The 22,774-nt window shown below is 41.0% G+C and overlaps 1 protein-coding gene across 1 annotated transcript in view; it reads right to left on the reverse strand.

Annotated features, from left to right (window-relative positions):
* The window catches only part of Ttc27 (tetratricopeptide repeat domain 27), a 125,391-nt gene that overhangs the window by 16,340 nt on the left and 86,277 nt on the right, over nucleotides 1-22,774 (reverse strand). The window contains exons 14-16 of the mRNA XM_021652589.2: nucleotides 17,288-17,386; nucleotides 10,543-10,595; nucleotides 5,982-6,147 (exon numbers count right to left, since the gene is read on the reverse strand). Of these exons, the coding sequence (XP_021508264.1) occupies nucleotides 5,982-6,147; nucleotides 10,543-10,595; nucleotides 17,288-17,386 (318 nt within the window). The remainder of the gene's footprint in view (nucleotides 1-5,981; nucleotides 6,148-10,542; nucleotides 10,596-17,287; nucleotides 17,387-22,774) is intronic.

The raw sequence follows: 22,774 nt of genomic DNA on the forward strand, positions 1-22,774 counted from the left end.
AATGGTCAAAATGCATGAAGCTAAAAAGTACGCTTCATTGCAGGTAACTTATATCTCAAGAAAACTTTGTTAGAAACAATTCATATGCACATTAATCTGATGAGGAAACATACTTCCCATAAATCTTTCCTTAGGCACTAAGGCATGCTTCCTTGTCATTCCATCCTTCAATTCCCACTATCTACATCCACTTTCTGGGCCTCACCATAATAGCCTACATCTTGATGTGTCCACTCTAAATACTGTGTACTCTGTAAAGATAATCTGTGTTAATCTTAACATGGCAAGAACATGCTAAGCACTCAATATCTGCTACTTCCCCAAACAAATTAGATGTTAATGTATAAAACTTAAATTCCTTTTCCAAATGATTGCCAACTTATCGAGAATAAGACTAAATTCAAGAAACCAGGAAAAGCCAGGCATGGTGGCATAAGCCTAAAATCCCAGCACTCCTGCAAAGGCAGGAGGATGTCAGTGAGTTCAAGGCCAGCCTGGTGTACAAAGCTAGTCCAGGACAGCCAAGGCTAGAGGGAAACACTGTCTCAAGCTCCCCATCCCTCAAAAAAACCAGAAAGAAATGCAGATCACTGAGAATTTGCCCAGGAAGCTACGCTCCAGGGCTAGTGCACCCAGCTATTCACAGAGTAGAGACCTGGAGACTAAACAGAAACTATGAATGCAAAAATCAGGCTTAGTGACCAGTAAGTAAAACTATGTATGTAAACACATGTTATAAAGCACAGAGGTTAAAAACACAGATCAGGTAACATCCTTACAGAATGTTGGTCTGGAGTTTTACCAATCTATACATCACTCTTCTAAGGCTGAAGAAAACAACAATTTATATAGGCATTACATCCATTTACTTATTCCTTTTACAAATACTAGTTTACATCATTGTCCATATTAAAGAAAATATGAACTTATACATTTTATATAGGAAAAAACTAAATCACTATAATCCATATTTATAAAAAAGCATAAGGGTTAGAACCACCAAAAATACACAGGAAAGAATAGATTAAAAGAATTTCAAAGCAAATAAAAATAGAACGGGGTCAATAGTGTCAAACAAAAGAATATCAGAGATTTTTCTGAAAGACAACTGCTACCAAATGTATCAAGTCAAATCAAGTTTTATCCAAAATAAAAACATTCCTGGCCATCTACCTTGGTACACATTGACTAGAAGTTGAAATGCATGCTGACACTGTTATGCCATGAGGATGGACATGCTAGAGCCTATTGCTAGTCGCCATGACTCTGTGCCAATGATGACAACCACTAGAAAGTGATCCTACCCATGGATCACTAACCAGTGACATTAGAATTTCTATAGAGAGCTGTTTACAGAGCTTAGCCAAGACACAAAGAGAGATGTTCTTCCTTCATTATTTCTACAACTGAATAAGAGTTCTCTAAGCTGCTAATGAGGGTAGTGTGACCTGAGCAGGTTAATGGCCACCAAGAAATGACATTCTCAGTAATATTTCTCCAGTGAGGACAAGTGTGGACACAAGCTAGCAGCTCCCATATCTGCCACCTGCAGCGCACCTGCTGCTTCTCAGAGTGCTTCGGATACATTTCGCAGAGCTGCTTGACCTTCCAGTGTACTCAGTGGGACTGCAGGAGGGCAGGCTCAAGAGTCCAAAGCCCACCCTTTACTGCCCCCCCCCAAAAAAACATTCAACTTTTAATGAAAACAAATTTCAAAGTTATCAAAATATTTGTGCTTCAGGTCTGGAGATAGCTCAGTGGTTAAGTGCACTGGTTATTCTTCCAGAGGACCCAGGTTCAAATTCCTGGCACGCACATGGCAATTTACACATGGCCGCTCACACATGGCAGGTCTGTAACTCCAGCTGCAGGGGATCTAATGAGTACTGCATGCATGTGTACAAAGACATACATGTAGGTAAAACACCCCTACACATAAAATAAGTATTCGTGCTTAATAAGTGTCACTAAATTTTCATATAAGTTCCCATAAGACAATGCACTAAGGATATACATAGGTTTAGTAAACTAAACTGGAACCAACACAATTCAGCTGTGGTTGAAAATTTATTATGAAGCCGGGTGTAGTGACAGACGCCTTTAATTCCAGCACTTAGGAGGCAGAGGTGGGTTGATCTACACAGTGAGTTCTAGGACAGCCAGGGCTACATAGACCCTACCCATGCTCCCTCCACCCCAAAAACACAAGCAAAGAAAAAAGAAAAAGAAAAGAAAGAAAAAAAATATATGATTAGAGAAATGAGACATTATAAATATTACCACTAAAACATTTTTTAAAGATCTATTTAAGATCAAAGTTAAGGCTGGAGATGTGGCTCAATGTGCCAGAGCACGTGCCTGGCATGTATGAGGCCCTGGGTTCAATCATCAGCACCACAGGATAAGAGTTAAAGCATGTCAATTTGTGCCTGGATACTTATAGTTAGGTTTCTTGTTCTTTTTCTGAAACACACTTTAATATACCCTTAAATATGCTTCTCAGGTCCATTTACTGTTACTTGAAAAAGGTTCCTGAAATGGTTTTATAATTCCAATGACTTTGATTTGATATAAAACACGCCAAATAAACAACTCAGGTTTTATCTTTAGAATCAAATAATCGCTCTCAGAGTGCTTTTTTTTGGATCCTAGTACTGTGACTCCTGTTTCCTCTTGCCCATACACCGAGACAAACATGGCAGTACTCCCTCCACATCAGTAACAAGTTCTCCCTCCCCGAGAGAAAGGGAGGCTCAGGAGCTGGCCATGGGCTAGAAAGGGGAATTCAAACATTTCCACTCCCATTCAGCCACTACACTTGTAGGGACAGGAATCATCCAGACAGAACCTGTTTCCTTCTCAACCACTGTTCCACCATCTTCTTGCCTTTTTCTGAAATTCTTGTCAGTTTTAGCATAACTGATTGACCAGAGTCAATGAAAATCTGCATTGCCATGGTGACTTCTTAACTCTTTATGATATAAAAGAAATGCCTTTTCAAAACAACTTTCAAATGGCTATTTTCTCTAAACCATCAGTTCCTTCAAAATAAGAAAAGTGACAGGGAGTGGAGACACACAAACATTCCAGAGTCACATATAGACTACGACAGCACAAATTTATTCCACACAGCTGTGAGAATTATTAAATGAGCTAATACATGCAAAGTACCAGAATAGTACCCAACACACAGTAAGTTTTCAGTAACTGTGAGTTATTACTTTACCATGCCCCATCTGGCCTGCCCTATGTTCCTTACAAAGCAGGGAAGAATGAGTAGCAGGGACAGAAAAAGTCCCCGCCTTCTGTGCTTACATACCACTGACCACACAAATCCAGCTCCTAAACTCTTACAGGAGAAGGCACGGCAATGGGCCACCTAGATTCGCTTTATAAAACTAACCTCTGCTGGTGTCAAACATGAAAGAGAGATCACTTTTTTTTTTTCCCTGGATATCTCAAAGCCAACCCAGAGAGCCAATGATACACAATGGGACTAGTCCAGATCACTAGTTTGAGGGACAGGTTTAGATGGGCAGTCCCACTCACACCAGAAAGAAAGTGGATTAGTGACAAATTAGGGGCAAATGACAGCAGAAAAATGGTATCAGACTGACTTAACTCAGCTGCTTAGGGCCATTAATGGGGAGACGTCTTGGCCAAGCAGCCAATGTGACTGACAAGCAGAATGCCACTGGAGACGTCCATGTTAATCTCTCACAGAAAGGAGGGGAAGCTCTCACCTCCTTAAGCACTGGCATGGAAGTCCATCCAGCCGGGCCCAAGAGGGCTCCCCTGCGATCCTCTACTACTGCCGCCCTCTCCTTACTACCCTGTGAAGTTTATCTCAGCTTTCTAGGGCTCAGAAGCTAGCTCAGCAACCCGCACCCGTATAAACAGCCAGATACAACACACCCTGGACATCTAGTGCTCCAGAGGCAGAAGGGAGGATCCCAATGCCTTCTCAGCCAGTCAATCCAGCCAAGTCAGTCAGCTCCGGGGTCAGCGAAAGACTATATTCTGAGAAATAAACTGTCCTCACACACATACAAACCCAGCAAGGTCCCTTTTTGCCCTGATTGTATTTGTTACTTTTGTGGTCACTAAGACCAAATACCTGACAGAAACCACGTAGGGACGAAAGGTTTATTTTGGTTCACAGTTTTAAAGGACTGCAGTTCACCAAAGGCATGGCATTCATGGAGGGAAGAGTGGAGGGCAGAGACACCTCATAAGGCACTGACCAGAAGATAGAACAGAGTGGAGCCAGAAGTTGATGCAACCTTCCAAGACCCATCCTTCATAACCTATTTCGACCAGCCTGTCTCCACCTCCTCAAACCACCGCGGCCTTCAGAATAGTACTGCAAGCTGTAGACAAAGTGCTCAAAACCCACACCTAGAGAAGACAGCTCCTACTCAGACCTTAACAGTCACGGAATGGGCAAGCACACTGCAGTGCAGCGAGCGCAGACATGTAAGTGAGCACTGCTGCGCCTCCTGTACCTCTCTGTAGACATGCAAGAAAATCAATCTCAAGTGTAAAATGGAAAAGGATGTTAACACAAACGACATACACCTTCCCTAAGATTCTAAAAACAAGTTTCTGACATCTTTCTTAGTCAAGAAAGACCTTAAAAACCAGTTGAAATATACAAAATGTAAGTACAGAGAGTGGGCTCAAATAGGCTGAGGCTGTCCCGAGCATCATCAGCACCTGAACTGTTGAATAGGAGAATTTCAGCCATGTTCATGGGACACACAGATTTGTGGTAGCTCTGCTCTCTCCAGGATAAAAAACTTCGCTACACCACCAATTGTGATTTCGCTGATTGATGGATAGATGGATGGATGGATGGATGGATGGATGGATAGGTTGATATAGGGCATCAAACCCAAGGCTTCCTCTACATCATGCTAGGCAAGTGCTCTAGCATGTAGCATCAATAAGAATGTAGCATCAATAAGCTACATTCTCAGTCTAGCCTTGAATTTAAAGCAATCTGTATACTCTAAAATGCAATCCCCTTTCTACAATGGACAATATTTACAATAAAAGATGGTAAGGGAAGAGGAAGAAAAGGAGAACCAACAGAAAGTTAGTATCTCTTCTCCAAGTGGGTAGTTTTATTTGAACACATTTTCCAGTAAACCTAAGACTTAAAGTTAACTTGGACAGTTAATAGCTGTGCTTTTAATACACATATATGAGCCAAACACAGGACCATAATAAGTTGTATTTAGAACGGAGCTATTTATGCTATGAGTTCTGCAAGGTATTATCATATATTTTGTTACTTCTGTGTTTGCTTTGTATCATCTTTATAATCTTAAATCAATCGTTTAAAATAAAATATGCTCCTTTACAAGAGCTAAAGAATTAAGAGCTGTTTCCAGCCCACTCACTTCAGAACCCCTAAACTCCTGAGTATTTCTGTGGACACTGCTTCTATTATAATCCAACCCAAAAGATCTTGTTCATTTAATCCCATTGGGCAACAAACACAGCAGATGCACATCTCCAACCCTCTCTTCGAGAAGAACTTTATCTCGCCAAAATGACTATCTCTTAAGTGTTGTAAACAAAATACTACCCATTATCAAGCCTCAGAACGGATGTAGCATGTGCTGCATGAACACGTACAGAATCTACTCCCACTACCACAAACCACAGAAGGCACAGAGCTACCAAAGTAGTAAGTAATGCAAAGAACTTTCTCGTTTGTCTCTGCACACTGACAGTACACGTGTAAACCATAAGTCGGATTTGCATGACTGAGCTGCAGCAATACTGTTTGATGACACCAATACACTGAATAAAAAATTGCCAGGACCTATAAGTAACTGGAAATGGCTGACTAAAGAACAAAAATGCTGTTTACATATGTTACATGTGCTAACATTAAAGAAAAACAAGCTTGTATCACAGAATAGAGGACCAGTATAAACCCAACCTGAGATAATGAAATGGGACTCTCCTACCTGAACATCTTTGTATTTGTCCCGTAAGTCCAGGAGCCGGTGGTAAGCTTTAATGGCTTCTGAAAACTCCCCAACATCAGTGCTGGTGAGGATGTAGTTTTCCCAGATTTGCCAGTGTTCGTAGTTACACTTGAGAGCTTCTTGTAACGTTCTGAAAGCTTTGACTCTGTGGAAGGTCAAAATTCAAAGAAAGAAACAACAAAGTCTTTTCAATTAGGAAAAACACGGCCATGTGCATATGAGCATGAATGTGAATGGCCACTCTTCCATCTTGCTTTAATACATCACTTGGGCATCAGATGCCCAAATAACCCAAAACCATCAAGCTTCCCTGTATATTTCAGTAATGACCTGAGGGACACATAGCACTCTATGGAAATACATCTTCCTTAATGTTTTTACAGCTAACAAGGATGTTATAATAAAGCATCACTCTTCACTCTCAGTATGGCCCCAAGAAAAGGCCGGTTTAAGTTCTACACTCTAACCTAGATCTACCAAGTATAGCTGCAATCCTGCAAGACAAACAGTGGGAAGAACAGCAGTGGGCAGGGCAGGAGGGAAGTCAAAACAAAACACTACTTACACTCTAAATAAATCCACAACACAAAATTCTACAGCCTGGGCGAGAGTGGTCTACACAAGGATGGGACAGTCAACAAAATTATTCAAAGGGTATAAGCTACTAAAATGAAGGTGAATTTTGTTGTTGTTATTTTATGTGTATAGGTAATTCTGCATGCCTGTATGTCTCTGCACCATCAATGTTCCTGGTGTCCGTGGAAGCAAAAAGAGGGGATCAGATGCCCTGGAACTTGAGTTACAGATGGCTGTGAGCAGCCTTGTGAGCACAAGGCACTGAAGCCAGGGCCTCTGCCAGAGCAGCCAGGCACTCCTAACCATGAGCCACCACTCCAGACCCTAAGTTACTGTTAAGTGATCTATCAAAACTAGGAAACCACAGCTGGGCACAGTGGCGCACACCCGGAATCCCAGCAGCCAGGGAGGCAGGCACAGGTGGCTCTCTGTGAGTTTGATGCCAGCCTGGTCTACAAAGTGAGTTCCAGGACAGCCAGGGCTACACGGAGAAACCCTATCTGGAACCCCAGCCCCCTCAAAAAAAGAAGTAAACAAGAGGTGTTAAGAAGGCAGAGGGGTGTGCATACAGAAGAACACACATGACAAAAAAAGCATAAAGAATCGTCCTTGAACAAGAGGGAAGAGGGGAGCGAAGGGAGAAACAACAAAAACATTTCATTATGTTTGAAATGTACATAATGAAACCGTTTTATTCTTGTACGCTACTAATTTTTTTTAAAAGACATAAGCTATTAAGCCTTGAGAGTATCTGTTTTGAAACATGACAGAGACAAGGCAATGATTTACACTATAAAACAAAACTAGGTGGAAACAAACCAAGACCAAGGAAATGTGAATTAAAAACAACTAGAAATTTCAGAGTTGAAATAAAAACTAAAATTAACAAAACTCAATGTGTGTCTAATCCCAGATTATATATAATTCAAGAGGAAATTGGTGAACCGGAAAAGAATAGTGAAGAGCTTGCCAAAATTTAAATTAAAAAAATAAATGAAGTGTGAGGAAACAGAAGAATAAGACTTAGGTCTAAATCTGATAAAAATTCCAGAGTAAAACCAAGCACAAATCCAAATTCTTTGGTTAAAAAAGTTTATTGCATATTCTAAGCAACATAGACATATAAAGTAAAATTACAGAACATGAAGATATCCTAATGTTTACAAACGAATAACAACTGGGAAACAGAGGGTAGTTCATCAGCAACAAGATGACAGAAAGCAATATGTAATGTTCTAACACGCTGAGTGAAATTAACACTTAGCCTAAAGTTTTATAACTAGCTAAACTTGACATGCAAAAGGAAATGCAAAATCAAACATATTTACATGTACAAAGACTAAGTGGCTATGGACTGATCAAGAACTTTCTTGCAAAAATAAATGGAATTTCAAAAAGAAAAACAGAAATAGTTTTCCAAAATTCAAAATCAAACAAATCGTTTCTATGCCACAGCCCCCATCCCTTACCATGGCCTCCCACTTAATAGCAAGTTGGGTTGAGACTTCTCATTTACAAAGGAGTGGGCATCTAGTCAGCTTCTTGGAGAGCAACTCAACAGGCAACAATCAATGCCAAAAGGACATCTCTATTCCCCCAATCACAGGTTCCTGAGCCCAGCACTTTAAATGAAGGGTGGAGTGGGGAGCTGGCTTGTCTGTAAATCACTCATCCTGAAAGCACAGGAATCTGAGTTTCATCCCCAAACTCACATAAAAATCACAGGTATGTGATGTCCACTTGTAATCTCAGCTGGGGGTAGGAGGCCCTTAGTCCAGGGGATCCCAGGGACTCACTGGTCAGCCAGATTAGCCTAATTTGTGAGCTCTGTACCAATGAGAGATCTTGTTTCAAAGGAGGTAGATGGTTGTTTCTGAAGGTAACACCCAGAGTTGTCATCCATCCTCTACATGAACACACGTAAACATTGAAATGAATGATTTGGGTTTCTTTCTTGGTAAGTACAGCTTTTTTTTCACCTTGGGAGTCACTGCTTATCCAGCACACATGGTAGAGAAGCTAAACTATGAAAGTTAAACACAAAATGGGAAATGTTTCCAAGGGCCCTGATACCTAGGGAAATTAGATAGTAAAGTGAAAAGGGCACTGTAGTGGTCACAACGGAACAGATAAATATTGGAGCATAAATATTGTTTTGAGGAAAGCAACAATTATTTTCATGAATCAAGTATTAGTTGTGTCTAGAGTAACAAATGAAAGAGGAAATTTTGGGCAAGAACAAGGGGATGATGAACCTTGGATCTTGCACACCTACTTTTATACAAAATCTATTCACAGGACAGCAGAACAATAAGAAAGTACTAAGAAGTCAAACAATATTTGAGAATTATCTACAGAGAATGATAAAAGACATGGTGAGTACTAAGAGCCTCATGGCTTGGGCTGGAGAGGCGGCTCAGCAGTTAAGAACACTTGCTGCTCTTGAGGAGGACCTGGGTTCTGTCCCTACATTCACGTGGCAGCTCACAACCATTTTAACTCCAGTTCCAGGGGTTCCAATGCCCTCCTCCTGGCCTTTGTGGGCACCAAGCATGCACATGGTACACATACATACATATAAGCAAAGACTCATATATACACAGAGTAAGAATAAATGAATCTCAGAGAGAGAGAGCGCATCTCATTATATGCAAAATTATCTAGGCTTTCAGAAAAAACTGACAAGATCCCAGCACAACCAAGATACCTGCTGCCCTAGAGCAACAGGTAAGCATTATAACCAAGAGCACAGTGTTATTTCAAAGAGAACAAACCCTATTTATATGGACTGTCATCCAAGAGCAGAGGAAGCATTTCATGATCTTAATGTATGTTTTTAATGTAAAATAGTTTTAATACCTTCAGAAACATCTTGTGATTTCACAACAGATATCAAGTCTGAAATAAGGCTAAGTAAAATTGGAAACTCTTCCTTTCATTACTGCATTAAAGCTCTGGCAGTAACAACTCTCTTCTGTATCCTTCACTTTTCATAGCCAGTCAGTAGCCCATTGGGCTGTTGTGTTTGGCAGGTGCCCTTTTTATTTCTACTCTAGTTATCTCATGTCTGGATTGTTTCTTATCTGGTTTCCCAGCCTCCAGTTCTCTCTATTCTGCCTCCTGGTACATCTTCCCCAAAGTTCCTCTCTTTGTTGATTTCCCCTCCAAAATTTCAGGCTATTTCCAACAATATGGTCTCAACGCATCAGTCAGGTGATTACAAGACACAGTGAGTTGACCTTGACCTACTTTTCTATCCTCCCTTTTCATGAGAAAACTCACAGTACTCTACACCTGGACTATTTTAATCCACATCCAAAGTAACCCACTCATTTATGCCACTCTACATTTGGCCACAAGGCATCCTCTGTCCTTTCCACACATTCTTCAAATCAACCTTCAGTACAAGACAAGCATCTCTGAAGCTCTCTTCTGAGAGACAGCACCTACTTTGTCACAGCTCCCCTTGCATTCTCGTTTGCTGTCCACCACATATAGCTTGCATCATTAATCAATTTTTACAATAATACTGCAGATTTTTTTTTTTTATTTCTTAAATCCGCATCTCCAGAAGAATTGGGTCATACATATGACCCATATTTACATATTTACATAAAACTGTTTAAGACATGCAATTAATGAGAAAACTACCAGTTGACTTGACCAGCTAAAGGCCTTTTTATTTTTACCATGTAGTAAAATTTAGGGTGAAACACTTTGGCAGCAAATAACAATTTCAGGAGATATTTATTTCATTATTTGCAATGTATACTTCATTATACATTAAATGTTTTCAAGATATAACTACACAATTAGAATTCAAAGGTTCATTAAATTATTCTAACTTATGTACAAGGACAGAAAAGAAAACCAGACACAGATTTTAAACATTCAGTTAAAAAAAAAAAAATCTAGCTAATTTTAGGGGAAAACCAAGATCTCCACATTTATCACATGTACTTACTTTTGTTTTAATCGAATATAGGAAGTAGATAAATTGTTCCAAGCCTCGGCATTCTGAAATAATACATAATTCAGTTAGAGAACGTTCTTAGGTAAGATACTTGCTAAAACCAAATATAATCCATTTTCCTAGTCTGGTATCTATCCTTAAAAACACACACACATAATTTTCAATAATGTATTTGAAAGGGGGGAAAAAATAGCATAAAACTAAATTAGGTTTTATTTTTATGCCTTACAAAATTTTTTTTAAAAATCTAAACCAATGACCTAGCTATCACAGCACTGATTCAGAGTTTAGTTAAATTTTTATTTTCAAATTTTGACATATAAAATAGTTGGAAATTTTACAATATAATTTAATGAATATGTCTATATTATATATTCAAGTCAAATCAAGACTTATATAAATATTGATTCTAATAAGAATGTTATTATTAATTTTACTTTGTTCTATTTTTTAAATAAAGTATGGTTAACTGCCACACATAGGATTTTAAATGTACTGACTGCACTCTCCAGATGTGGCAAAGCTAGTACCTGGCTAGCCTTCTCACCATAAAAATCTCCAAAGTAGACAAAATAAGCAACTGTTTGGGGAAGTCGGACAGCAACAGCCCAGGAGTGACCCCAGAGAGGAGAAAGCACTGCAGTGTCTCTGCAGTCAGTACAGCCTCTGGCTATGGCACACTCAGGATCCCACACAGACCAGCAGACACCTACCAGCAAGCAAATCCACTGAGATGAAGGAATGGGAGCAGCCTGCAGGGCTGAGGAGGCAGCTGGAATATGCAGCAAAATGCCGTGGAAGAGAGGTACAAGAGCACATTCCAGAGAGTTCTGGAAGCACCCTGAGTCCTAGGCTGGGCAACAAACTTTACTACATGGCAAGACTTTCTGAGGCCTGAAAAAAATCTGTCTAAATGCTCTGTGCTGAATGAAGACTCTGGAGGTCACACAGTACCAGGAGTTTCAAGATCTGACCAAGCAGAGCAGAGCTATCCCTGCCTAACCAAGACCTTCACTCAGCCCAAGAAAGTCCTCCTAGAAGGACTGCTACAACCTGGAAAACAAGAATCTCAGATCTGTCCTAGTACAATAACTGAATGTCAAAACAAAACTGAGTCTTCCTGAGGGAAAATGACTAAATGCAGACGTAACAACCTGACACAATGTGTAGGCACAACAAAAAAGAGGCCAGAACCAGGCCGGGGTGAATCCCAGCACTCAGGAGGCAGAGGCTGGAGGACAGTGTCAGGTCGGCCTGAGCTACACCAGAGTTCAAGGCCATTATGAGCTATGTAGAAAGATACTGTCTCAACAAAAAGACAGAAATAAAGGTGATAGACAGATAGTCAGGATGGAGGGGTGGAGAGAGAGAGGAAGGGAGGGCCAAATAAATTGGTAAAGAAGGGGAAAAGTTCACCCATAACCAAAGGAAAGATTAATAAAAATAAAAATAGAACAAAAATACAAGAGCTGATGGCATACACATAAAAGGACTTGATAATGGCTGTTAATGTACACTCAAAGCCTTGGAAAACATGAACACAATGAGAGGGTGGTTGGGGACCTGGGCACATGACAGCGCTGACAGGACAGAAGCAAGATGCTTCAACTGCGAAGTCTTCATCTGCAATTAGCTCAGGGGTACTCTGTGTGGCCTGTAGGAAGTGACAGCGGGAGGGCCATCTCTCGCCCTGAAGGCAGAGCAAGCAATGGGAAGTATGAGGCTGGAAACAGCGCCAGACACCATAAGTAGTACAAAATACTCATAATTAAAGCGCCAGAAAGAAAGGCAGGGTGGGGCCACTCAGTCACAGTGCATATAGCATGTGTGAGGCCCCACATTCAGTCGCCATCACCACAAAGCCAGAAGGATAGGCAGTATAGGATTTGAAGAAACAACGACCAAAGATTCCCAAATTTGATGAAACTCACTTAAGTTCATAAACCCCCCAAATTTAAAAGCCCCCAAGAAAGACATATAAAGAAAAATAATAATACCAATACTGCTTTTTTTTAAAAAAAAAAAAAAAAAAGGTTAAAAGAGCAATCATTGGGGATACAGCAAAGGGAAAATGTGTCCAAAGGACACAAAGTTAACATACAAAATCCAATTATTTCTCTAGGTTCTGTTACCATATATAAAAATTTAAAGCCAGCAGTTCTTATACCGGAATCGAGCAATGTCAACTTGGGTTTTCACGAACTATGTCCACACAGAGGCTTTACAGAACGTCCACAGCAGGGCTATTCAGACTGTGCAGTAAAAATTGCACCTTCAACAGGATGGGGCAGGCACGCATTTTGGATGCCACAAAGCATTGAAAAAAATAAATAAATAAATGCTGCTACTACAACTAGCAGCACACGAAATCTGAAATATATCCCAAGTCAAAGAAATCTGAACAAATACATTCCTACCGTACAATTTAATTAATACAAAGATATGGAAGAATGTACAGAGAAAACCTTGACAGTACAGCTATTAAGGGACACAGGAGAAATTCATGGTGACAGGAGGGAGGACATGAGGGAGCTCCTGGGGACACTGGAGTTTTCAACATCTTATTTTTAAAAACTGTCCAAACTGTGTGCAGTTTGAGACTGTGTGCAGGCTTAAGTTATACTGCACTTAAAGGACAAAAAAGAAAATGGAGTGACAGTCAGTCACTATTTCAAATACACAATTTTCTCTGCATTTGAGGTGAAAGAGGGGACTTGGAAAATCTGCAGTCCATCGAGCACGGTCTTCTTTATTTTTATTAGACCCCAAAAAACAGTTACCTTAGCAATTTAGACATGTACAAAAGCCAAGTGCAGGGGCTGCAAAGATGAATCGCTGCATGTGCACAAGGACCTGAGCTCAGAAGCCCACAGGAAGAGCCTAGTGTGGGGATATGTGTCTGTGCCCCTGCCCTGGAGGCAGCAATTCATGCTCCAGGACACGGAGATACCCTGTCTCAAAAAAAAAAAAAAAAGCACGTAAAATGATTGAGGGAAACAAATGATGCCAGTTTATGGCCTCCACATACTCACACACAGGTACATAAACACTCACACATGTAAACACACAGAGTGAGAAAGAGATCAAACCAAGGGGTTACACGCATACCGAAAAGACTAAGCGTGGCGATTTAGAAAGCTGGAGAACGGAGTCCACTGTGGATGGCAGCAAACATCTGAAACAGTCTGCTTTACAAACATTAACTTTCCTAAGATTCCCATGGAAGATGTTTTGTGGAATACTGACAGTAATGGTCTAAGGAATGAAATAAGGGTTATGGTCAGATGCAGGCCTGGACTTGATTCCTAATGCAGTAAGATTGTGGCTAATCCCATTCTTCCGTCATAGAGCATGTGCATCACATGTTTGTAGGATGGCAGAGGGGAAAGAAGGGTGAAAAGAAGAGAAGGAAGAGGAAGCAAGGGCCTCGTAAGATGCTTCAGCAGGTCAGAGGCCCTCTGCCAAGCCTAACAACTGGAGTTTAATCACTGGTACCCACAGAAAAAGATAATCAGTTCCACAGGCTGTCCTCTGACCTTCACATGCATGCCTTGTCACCCACATTCTCCCCCAACACACAAAAAGGGAGAGAGGGCATTTGGTTGATAGTCTTTAAGAAGGGAGGTTTTAGGTTTTCCACACTCATGGTGGTAATAGTGCTGTGCAGATTAAATGAAACCCTTATCAATACCTCTACAAATGTTGATATTAAAATTCAACATGAAAGCAGGGCTGTGGTGGCACATCCCTTTAATCCCAGCACTCGGGAGGCAGATCGCCGTGAGTTCGAGGCCAGCCTGGTCTACAGAGTGAAACTCTGTCTCAAAACAAAACAAAACAAAAATCAACCTGAAAAACTGAGGAAAAAACAGCTAAAACAATTGTGAAGAAGCACCATTTGAGTGTTCACACTCATCATTTTGTTTTATTTTGTTTTTTCAAAACAGTTTCTCTGTGTAGCCCTGGATGTCAGAATCCAATTTGTAGACCAGGCTGGCCTCAAACTCAGAGATCCACCTGCTTCTGCCTCCTGAGTACTGGGATTAAAGGTATGCACCATCACTGCCCGGCCACACTCATTCTTAAACCCCACCTCAAAGATTCTGTGACTAGTGCTAGCACACATAGAGACAATAGCTGATAGAATCTAACTGAGGCCTACATGTAAAAGAATAAAACTGGAACCCTTCCTTATGCCATACACAAAACTTTAGATAATCTAGACCTAAAACTACCTTTAGAAAAAAAGGTAGGAATAGCGCTGGGAATATGACTCAACGGTAGAGCAGTTGCCCACATAAAACCCTGAGTTCAATCTTTGATAATGAAAGAAAAAAAGTGGGGGGTTTCATTCATCAGATCATAGTTTTGGCAATGGATTAGAAACAAAGGAAAAAGAACAGATGAGTTAGATGTCATCACTGGGAAGGGCAGTACAGTAATCCCAGCATTCAGCATGACCTCAAGGCCAGGCAGCCTGAGCCGCACAGTGAGATCAGGGTCAGCACAGACAATAACAAGACCTGGTCTACAAAAATCCCAACCAAACAAATACAAAAAAATTCAGGCTTTGGGCAGCAAGATGGCTCAGTAGGTAAAGGCAGTTGCTACACAAACCTGAGGTCCTGAGCTGGGTCCCCAGAACTCATGGAAGGAGAGAACCAGCTCTACAGAGCTGTCCTCTGATCTTCACACATGCCACACATGCACCACACACACACACACACACACACACACACTAATAAAGAAATAAATAATAAAACTAAGGGCCAGAGAGATGTCTCAGCAGGTAAAGGCATCTGATGCCAAGCCTAGCAACCCTGGATCCATGTGGTAGAAGCAGAGAATGGACTTCAACAAACTGTCATCTGACCTCTGCACAGGTGTTGTGGCACTCATAAAACACACCCCCACATCTCTCTCTCTCTCTCTCTCTCTCTTTCTCTCTCTTTCTCTCTCTCTCTCTCTCTCTCTCACACACACACACACACACACACACACACACACACGCGCACGCGCGCATGTGTACTCGAGCTCACTAAATTAGTCTTAAAAGTAAAACAGCTGAGGGTCTGGGAAGGTGGCTCAGCAGGCCAGAGCACTTGTTGCTCTTGTAGGTTCAATCTCCAACACCCACATGGCAGCTCACTACTGTAATGCCAGTTCCAGGGGACCTGACGCCCTCTTCTGGCCTCCATAGGCACTAGGCAGGCATGTGATGCACAGACAGATGTGCAGGCAAAACATCCACACACATAAAACAAACTTAAAAATGTTTGTGCTTTAAAGGGTCTATTAAAAAAGTGAAAAGGGACTGGAGGGACAGCTCAGCAGGAATGAAACTTATCACTCTTGCAGAGCACTCAGGTTTGACTCCCAGCACCCACACAGTGCCTCACAGCCATCTGTAACTCCAGTGCAGGGAAGCTCTGATGCCCTCCCTGACCTCTTCTGCTACAAGCACCAGGCACACCTACATACATGCAGGTGAAGCATTTGTATATGTAAAATAAATCTTTTTAAAAAGTAAAAACACAAAGAATCGGAGGGCATTATCTACAATTCATAAGGGCCTTATAGTTGGAAAACATAAAGAAGCCTTACAACTGAACAATCAAAAACAAATTTTTAAATGGGCAAAGGGTATGAATAAACATTCCCCCAAGGAAGATACTAAATCTAGGCAAATGCAAAGCTATCCAACATAATTAGCCATCAAAGAAACACAGATTGAAGCCATAAGATACACCCACCAGAACAGCTATTAAAAAAGAGAAAGTAGCAAGTGCTGGCAAGGATGTTGAGAAACTGGAATCCTTACTCATCGCTGGCAAGAATATTAAAAAGTCCTCTGTAAGCCTGTCAGTTCCTCTAAGGTTTGGCCACATGATCCAGCAGCTCTCCCACTACTATATACTCAAGAGAAATGGAAACACAAGTCCACTCGAAACTGGCAAATAAATGTTAATAACAGAAGCACTAAGAAGTGTACCAGCGCAAAGAGAATCCAAATGCCACCCGCTGATGAGTGGGTACACGTGATCTGCCCAAACTGTGGAACACTAGCTGTCAATAAAAAGTTAATGGGGCACAGATGCAACACGGACGGCTGTAAAACACTAATGTAAGGGGAAGAAACAAGCCTCTAAGTCCACTTCTATGAAATGCCCAGAGCTGGAACCCTATAAAGACAGTGCTGTCCAGTGCTGGGGAGGGAAGGTTAGGAGGGAGGGAAGGGGAGTGACTGTGACAGGAGCCAGGCTTCTTTTAGGGTTATAAAAGTGCTCTAAGAATATACCAACGTTGTAACTCTGAATTAAAGCACTCAAGTATCACTCTAACTAGATACACCGTTTGTGAACTATTATTTCTACAATGCTGTTAAACAGAAAGTGACTCCACACTAAAACAATCACCTTCTAGTAGTGCAATGAACACAGGCAGCAAGTTATAAATGATAAAAGATACCGCACACTTTACTGAACTAGTCAGTCATATCTAGTTTTAGCTCAAAATATGTTTACCAAAATTATTTACTAAACAAAGCCATAACTATTATTACGATTCCCTCAAAAAAGTACTTTGACTTATAAAGCACACACCTCGAGTGTGACTTCCCATCAAATGTGTACTTCCACCAACAAAGCAACTGCTATGCTAAGCTGTATAGCACAATTCAGCTAACTTAAACGAATACAAAGGAGTTGAAGTAAGGAAAAGGGTCAAACAAACTTACATCAGGCTCTAGGGTTACACAACGCTGAAATGCCTTCGCTGAGCCCCCATAGTCTTCCAAGGCCAAGTAGGCGCAGCCTAGAGAAAACCAAACCCCAAGCTGCAAAGATCAAAAGTCAAAATTATTCAAACACATACACACACTTAAAGCTACAGTCTGAACACATTTAAGATACTATGGAGGAATACACTTCTGTGCAAGATTCAGAACTATGTAATATTTACCTTGTATTGAGTTTAACTGTAGGAAATTTAGTGGAGATAAAATTTACCATGAAAATGTCAAACCTATTATAACAATGAAAGCACTGTAATATTAATACTATTTATACACTTGGTGTTAGTTAAAGGTAATGGGTAGCTTTGTTTATAATCCTTTATATTTGAGTCTGGTATTCTAAACCTGGACTTAATGATGTAAATAAAAACCTTTACAAAGTATCAGCAGATTCAAAACTGAGCAGTGTACCACAAACACAAGGACAGAGTTCTGCTTTCACCATCGATTCCCACAGATAACCTCCACTATTTAACCAAGAACAACCTCCTAGCATGTATCTGTACAGGCATGTCTGCAAAAAACTTGGATAGGGTCAGAATCTGGCTTAGATTTGGTAAACAGGTAACTACAAAAGAACTCTTTACATCACCTGGTTTCCTAAAAATTCAGTAGACCCTGTCAAAGGAGCTATAGCTGGTAAAAATTCAATGGCATTAGTTAGAAATGCACCTATTATGAGTTAAGTTTGTTTTTCTTTCAGTCACAAAGCCTGAGGTGAATGGAAGCCTACTTTCTTACAGACTGAGCAGCACAAAGGCAGGGAGAGAGCAGTGGAAAGGAAATGACAGACTCTGAATCTGTGCCACCCGCCCCCAACCAGCAGAGGAGGAGCTACCTCCAGTCCCTCCTCCCTAACCTGCCTGCTGTTAATTATTAATATTTATTATTGATTTATCTTTTAGTTAAACAGAGGTTATTCCTAAACCAGCTGTATACCCAAATCACCAGAGACTAGGATTTATTTAATTAACCTAGAGCACAATGTGTGGGCAATAGTTACTCAATCCTAAATCTCCAAGACCACATAGCTTCCCCCCATTCAGATTTCCCACATTATACCTGCCTTTTAGTCATATCTTAGGTCCGGTTCATCTCTCCTTGCGGTTCTCCTGCCCATCTCTGCTCTCCTACTCCTCCCCTCCGGACCAGGATATCCCAACCTATTCTCTCCATTGTTCAGCATTTGGCTGGTTGTTTTATTGACAACACAGAGAACAAATGGTGGCATGTTTACACAAACTTGAGACAGGTGATGCTTAGAATAAGCATCACAATGCAATGTCTGGATTGAAACCAGAGAGTGGGGCAGAGAAACCAGCATTTGAATGAACAAGGGTAAATTGTATACATTCCACAAGAACATTATACCAACACCTGCCCCACAAACACCTGTTCCACACAGAGGGCATAGAGACCTGAAAGTTCTCTATGCAGATAAGGATTTTTAGCTGATACTTAAGGCTTCCAAAGCAAATGTCCTTAGGCAACTTAACACTTCTCTGCCTTCACAGGAGTCTATAAATGACCACCGAGGGCTTCCTTCGTGCAGAACAGATTTGGTAGAAGCTGGGTGAAGGCTACAGAGGGTGGTGTGCACCGGGTGGGAGGAGGAGCAAACAGTCTTGTTGGGCACAAGTTCTCTGCCCTGAACATAAAGGCAGTCCCACTTGGTTTTCACCTGGCTACTTACAGAATGAATGAAAAGAACCATTCAAGACACCAAAACACTTTCCCCGAATGTGGCACAGTCAGAAGGACCCAAGTCCAGACCTAACTTATGTGACAATACATAAAAGCAGTCCCCTGCCTCCCAAACAAGTTCAGCTTTGAAACCTTCATGCTGCATTTCATCGTTCTAGGGTACACTCTTGTTCTTAACATCTCTGAAACAAACACGTTTGGGTTTTGTTTGTTTTCTTGGCTTTGGTTCTGGTATATTACAAATGCCCCATTCTGCACCCAAACTTGTCTTAAACTCATGGATCCTCCCGCCCAACCTCTCAAGTGCCAGAGTCACAGACATGCTTTAACCCGCTTCCTTGACAGTTTTACCAGCAGTTGTTGTTGTTTTTCTTTTTCTTTTTTTCTATACGAAGTGATATTTATAATGCAGGGGTCCTTTCCAAGAAGGCAGGTTAGGGCAATGAATTCTAAGTCACTTGGAATGAGGGTTACCTCATCCTGTCTGCACCTCAACAGCAAACACATACACACACACAAAAAAAAAACATAAATATTTTTCCCCACATGTTGAAATAAATAAGAGGCTGTATAAAATCAAGACACAAATGAACCTCAATTTTCAATTCTTCAGAAAAGATTAGCAAATACAGCACTTATAATATAACTCTAACTCACACTGGTCATATGAAGGTCATTATTCACTTTTAAGTTTTAAAAACCAGCTAATGTTTTATACTCAGCACATTAAAGTTTTTTTAATGAAAATGTAGACACATGACTTACTCTAATATAAAGTATTAATATGGTTCTTATATCCTTTACCTTTGGTTATTTTTTGCAGTTATTTTAGCAATTTGCATGGAATGGAAATCCTAAGATCATTTAACTACTAGCTTGCATCTGTCAACACCCTTGGACTCACAGAGCTCTCATTTTTAAACTCTCGGGTCTCCTAATTGCTAAGAGCTGATTCACTACACCGTCTTTATTTTTTATTTCTCAATTGAAGGCTTTAGATTTTGAAGAACTGTGGACAATCCTTGGGATCTCTTTTACTTTATGTTCAAATTATTACTTAAACTACCATTGTCAATAATGACTGGTAGGAACAGTGAGAAGTCTCAGCAAGAAATGGCACTTATCCCCCAAGCCTGACGACCTAACGTGAGTTTGAAGCTGGTGTGGTGGCACATATCAATAGATCCGCATTCCTTTGAGAGGCACAGCCGGGATGCTTGTAAGTAGCTGGGCTGAAACACTCAGAGCAGCAGTGACACAGGCTGTACCAAAAGATGAAAGGGGAAAATCGACTCCTGCAACTTGTCCGAAGATCTCTATATGCATGCTGAGTTAATCACACATGCACATGCACGCACAAACAGCAATATAAGATGCATTTAACACAGAAACCAAGAAGCCTCAAGACTTCCAACAAGTCCTTAAAGTACAGTTGAATTCTCTAAGCTCCAAGGGTAGGTGCATAGCCTCATTACACGTTCTGGTGGCTACATCTTTTTAAAAGTTTATTTTAATAATATTTATTCTAGATACCCAAAATGAGACTGCTTCAACATGTTGTTAATATATAAAATGCTTGAGATATCTTATATCCACCTTTTCCTACTAAGTCTTTTAGATCTGGTGCGTATCCAGGACTTTCAGTATTGCTTTGGAGTTAAAAAAGACCTGGCTAAGGGACCATCTCTCCGGAAGGCAGGATCACCTCAGGAAGAAGAACTCTCCTTAAACCATGCTAACGAGACAGCTGGAGTAACGAGCCCTTTAGTGACATACAGAACTCTCTTGCTTGCCTCCTGGCACACTCAAGAGCCTCATAAGGTTCTGCGGGTGTGCCCACCTTTCCAAGTAAAAATGTGCAGCTTCCCCTATTCCTTTTGTGTCTTTAGGGTGCTGGTTAGATCCTAAATATGCTTTTTTCTGCTATTTTGGGCTTCCTTATTCTTCCTGGAAACACCACCTCCAACCAGCCCACTATGGTGGCTGTGTGTTACCATGTGCCTCACCTCCGTGCCAGCTTAACTCAAGAGACAAGATTTTTTTCCTTCTCTCCTCCATCCTCCTCCTCTGGGCAGCTGCCAAGATTTACAGTTTGCCTGCTCTGGGAATTTTCTTTTGAATGCTAATAAAACTGTTCAGAATTTTTATTCCGGTATATTCTTAAATAATTTTATTAATAAGACTAAGAACCCAAGAGAGGACCCCAATATCCCCAATACCATACAATGACTCTGGCAGTAGCCCCCAAAATTCTGGTAACAACAGAATGTATTAATTTTGCCTAGTCACGTTTCAATCCAACCTTTCATATATTGTAATCACTCCTGTTCCCTCTCTCTAGTCACCAAAACAATTTACTTAACGAGCATCTAGTAAGTAGGGCAGGCACTGATATTATGAGCTTTCCATTTGTAACTTCATGTATTCCTCAAAAAAACCCTGCTAGGGAATGAATGTCACCCTCATTAAGGAGGTATGCAGCCACATCAGTGTTACCCCAATGCCCTCATCCTCTCCACTTGGCTATACTGCCTCTCAGTATACCATCCTACCCATAAATGAACCATGATTTATGACAATGCCACCCTTGTCACCAGTAAAGAAAGAAAGGAAGAAAACAGTGCAGACAGCATGTACTGGAGCACCCAAGAGATCCACTCATTTGTCTGCTTTTTTACCTTCAGAATACAAATGGCTCCTTTCCCAAAGGCTGTCTTGACAGGGCCATGCAGACTAACAGAGAAGCAGCAACAGGAGGATGGGCTATTCAGACTGAGAAGAGTTAAAAGGGTTTGGCCAGGAACCACTTGGCAGAGAGGCTCTAGTAAGATTTCTACAGAGCTCACACATCTGGGGCAAGCCAGGAGGCCACACTACCATTGGCCATGACCTATGGAAGCCAGAATCCAGTGTGTGGGAACCAATGCAGAAACACAAAAGCTGAACAACTGCTTCTTTAGGGTGAAGTGATGCTTGCATTTAATTAATGATTGCTTAAATATCTTAAATAATTTAAAAAGAAGAAGACCAACAACAACATGACTGGCTGGGAACAAGATCTGCTAGAATTTCCCGTCCAGAGCCACCCAGAATACAACAGAAGTGAGAAGACATGGCTGACTCAGGAGGCTCTGAGCACCTGTGTGGCTCTAATACTTCACCTCTGAGTCTCAGACCCTGGGTATTAAGGTTGGGGGTGGGGGCGTAAACCAGGCTATAACTCCAAGGCTCTGGGATGTGTCAGAGGTGATACGGTTCAGAGGTACGCTGGTGCCATCTAGTGGTGGGATAAATACACTGGTCATAAAAACTATTCAGAATCAGCAGGTTTGAAGAGCTGGGGGTAGGGGGTGTCATTCAATTAGGCCTTAGAAATCAATTCAAAGGAAGCTAATAGAAAAAACATGGCCTGGAGAGAAAATAGTTTACTCAAAGCTTCACGATTACTAGTTCCTGGAGCAGTCTGTGATGAGAACAACTACAGTATTTTGTAAACTTAACACCTGAAATGGAAATGAACCATCTAAGAGCTATCACAGAGTACCACTAGGGAATGGATAAAATGACTTTTATATCTGTAAGGATAGCGTTTACAACAGTAAGGAAGCATGCACAGAGAGAAAATACTTGCTTGGATGTCACAATTGTCTGTTTTGTGTTTTCAAGACCAGGTTGTCTACGTAGCCTTGTCCTGGAACTCTCAGTCTGTAGACCAGGCTGGCCTTG

This window comes from Meriones unguiculatus, chromosome 1 (assembly GCF_030254825.1).
Source record: "Meriones unguiculatus strain TT.TT164.6M chromosome 1, Bangor_MerUng_6.1, whole genome shotgun sequence".
NCBI lineage: Eukaryota > Metazoa > Chordata > Mammalia > Rodentia > Muridae > Meriones > Meriones unguiculatus.